This window comes from Frankliniella occidentalis, unplaced genomic scaffold, assembly GCF_000697945.3.
Source record: "Frankliniella occidentalis isolate FOCC.00 unplaced genomic scaffold, Focc_3.1 Scaffold370, whole genome shotgun sequence".
NCBI lineage: Eukaryota > Metazoa > Arthropoda > Insecta > Thysanoptera > Thripidae > Frankliniella > Frankliniella occidentalis.
In genome coordinates, this window is record NW_026267493.1 from 1 (window position 1) to 3,025 (window position 3,025).

At 65.2% G+C, this 3,025-nt stretch overlaps 1 protein-coding gene across 1 annotated transcript; it reads right to left on the reverse strand.

The window, feature by feature from the left end:
- Nucleotides 1-68: 68 nt before the first annotated feature.
- LOC113209912 (uncharacterized) lies at nucleotides 69-2,884 on the reverse strand (the record flags this gene model as incomplete). Its single annotated transcript, XM_052274295.1, has 5 exons — nucleotides 1,510-2,884; nucleotides 1,244-1,436; nucleotides 845-1,179; nucleotides 484-778; nucleotides 69-403 (listed from the first exon to the last, which is right to left on the reverse strand). Coding segments are annotated over exons 1-5 (1,766 nt in total), but the record flags the coding sequence as incomplete, so codon positions are not given.
- Nucleotides 2,885-3,025: the final 141 nt, after the last annotated feature.

Here is a 3,025-nt window from a genome sequence, read left to right on the forward strand (position 1 = left end):
CATATTGGTTTAATTCTAATAAATTTAATCTCTTATGGACAAGACTGAAACCCCGACTCGAAACTCACCCTATCTCAGTTCGACTGAGCGTGCGACTGGTGATGCCGTGTTCCCGAAACAGGTCGTCTAGTTGGAGGATGGACTGGCCGACATTGGTCTGCGTCGAGCTCTCACTCGTGATCCTGCTCGGGCGACGGGGCTGCACCGCCAGCGGCACTGCGCCCAGCATGACGGCCTGCATCAGGGCCTTGGTCTCCATCTCCAGGCCCAGGAGTGTGTCGGCGCGACCCAGAATGGGTGACACGTCCGCCGGCATGTCCCCGCGGTCCATGAGGGTGGGTGGCGTGGGCAGAGGGGCGGTAAACCCGCTTTCACTGGAAAGCTCGGCCGCAGCCCGACTCTTCTGGAGACGGAGACAGTCAGTACTTCAGAACATTGCGCAAATTGCGTGAAACCTTCTTGTCGGACACGTTAGTTGAATACCTGAGAAACCGTGCTGTCCTTCCGACAGACTGCGGGCGGCTTCCTTACGGGCCTGAATGGGCTGCCGTCCCAGAGCGACCCGCGGGTCTGTGGGATGTCGCCGTCACTGCGAGCGCGTCGTAGGGCCGTGGGGGAGCGCGGTGACAAGGGCTCCTCCGAAGGTGGGATACTCTCCGCGTCGGAGGTCAGGGTCCAGGATGACGTCGTGCTCGTCCCCAGGCTCGGCCCAGGGCTGAAGGCGTACTCGGCCAGGATGAAGCGTTCTTCGGAGGTGGGAAGCGGCGTCTCCGACAACCTGGCGGACTTACGTGCGTTTACAAAAGAAGGACGATACGGTGCCGTCAGCCGCAGCGGCACTCACTCGAACGTCAGCGAGGAGTCCGTCGAGGTGGACGTGGACGCAAGCGCGCGCGCCCTCCGCGCGTCGATCTCCGCCCTGGAGAAAAGCAGCTTGCCGGGCTGGTCCGGATCGGAGTCCGAGGCCATCCCGCGGCCTCGGCGCCCACCTGAGCGTGAGCGCCGGGGTGAGGCGCCGTCCCCGGGCTTGCTCGAGAAGCCGGTCATGGCGACGCCATCCTCGCCCGGCGAGCGCGGCGGTCTGAAGAGCCAGGCTGGGGCCGGTGCGTCCGGGTCGCCGGCCTCGAGGGCCGCCCTGCCGGACGTCTGGGCCAGACGCAGGGTCGCTGCGGCAACGGACTGCTTCCTATCAGTAAGGGGAGGCGCCAGGAGCGCCAGAGGCCTGCCCGTCGAGGTCACTCACATGCAGTGCAGCCAGGAAGAGGGAGGCCGTGCCGACGGACAGGTGCAGCAGGACCAGGGTGTTGACGAGGGGCTTGAAGCAGCCCCGCTCCCACGTGCGACACGCCGCGGTGGCGTCCGACCTCGGCGGCGCGGAGGCCATCGCCGCCACTGGAGCGGCCGCGTCGGGCGCGCAGCAGCTCTCGGGGATGTCCCTGGGCAGCGAGGCAGGTTAGCGATGACGGTCGTTTCCAACGCCACCCTTCGTCTGCAGCAAGAACCACCTACCCGTCGGCGGGGCGCGCCATTCGCTTGTCCGGGTCGTGGGAGGCGGCGCGGACGGCGTCGCTATCCTGGTCCTTGAGGCCCAGCCGGCCGATGGGGTCGTTGGCCCAGGGGTGCCAGTCGGCGGGGCCGTCGAAGCCGCAGCACTCGAGGGCGGCCTGCGCCTCGTCGAGAGCCTCGCGCGCCGCGGCCTCCTCGTAGTAGCCCAGCGCGGCCCACAGGATGCGCGAGCGCGACAGGCGCGGCGACAGCGCCATGCCCACCACGCACCACACGACGACGGCGAGGTGCAGCAGCACCGAGGGCATCAGCAGGCAGACGAGGTGCGCGCTCACGGGGTGCAGCAGGCGCACCTGGCGGGGCGCGGCGCGCGCGCGGCACGCCAGTGCCAGGAGCGCTGAGCGCACGGCCACGGCCAGGCCCAGGGCGGCGTCGAGCGCGAGCAGGGCGAGCAGCGCGGTGGAGGCGGGCCGGGCGACCCGCACCCAGCCGACGCCCAGCGGCCAGGCCACCAGCACCGTGAGCAGCGCCGAGCTCGACAAGAGCGCCGTCAGCACGGACACGGCCAGCGACACGGTCAGCAAGCGGCGGCGCCCCGCCTCGCTCACCATACCATACCTTCCAGCAGACGCACACAGGGTTCAAACGCCAACAGATTTTGTTTTTCCTCCCCGCGATTTATTGAGTTTTCCTACTTACAGCGGCTGCCACGCTCGTTCTGCCCACGACGCGCACCCGGCAAACGCCTCAACGCGTTCGCCATTTTGGTCGCCTCACCTTGGTGGTGTTGGGCAGCAGCCGCGGTATGAGAATGTGCGTCGCGGTGGCGGAGGGGGCGACGGGCAGCCGGGGCGGGGCAGTCACGCGCAGCATCTCCTGCGAACCGACCGCCGAGGTGTGGCGTGTAAAGCCGGCCGCGGCAAGGATTCGGCAAAACGGGTGCGATAACTCGTCGTGTCACACGTACAGACACACATACCGGCGCGGTCTTCACTGCACCTGCAAGGCCGCGTCTTTACTGCGTTCTTCCGTTCCCCGGTTTGAGCATGGTTGACGGACTCGCGTCGCGATAGCGTACTATGGCGATGGTGACTTGCGACGATTTACTTTTTTCCTCGGATGTTATTGATGCCTCGCGGGATCGCGTTTAAATCTTCAGATTAACCTTGGCAGGGTAAGGTTCCGTCTTGCAGGGCTGCCAACTCGTGCGCCAACAATGAGACGCTAAAAACAATAGCCGTGCGATAAGCAGATCCAGCATCCAGCCGCAGTGGTGGTGCCCCTGGCGGCGGGAGTGCATAAAGGAACGATAGAGGGACACATAGTAGTTATCGCCATTGAGTCTTGATGCGCGCACCTGCGGTCCTGTGGTAACACTAAAAGTGTCGGTCGGCTTTGCGGAGATGCGCACCATGATAAGACTGGGCCTGCGCGAAAATGTATTTTTTTAAATCCAAGGAAGGAATGAGGAAACCGAGGAAGCTGTGGTGGAAGAGGTGGGGAAAGGAGGAACGGGGGG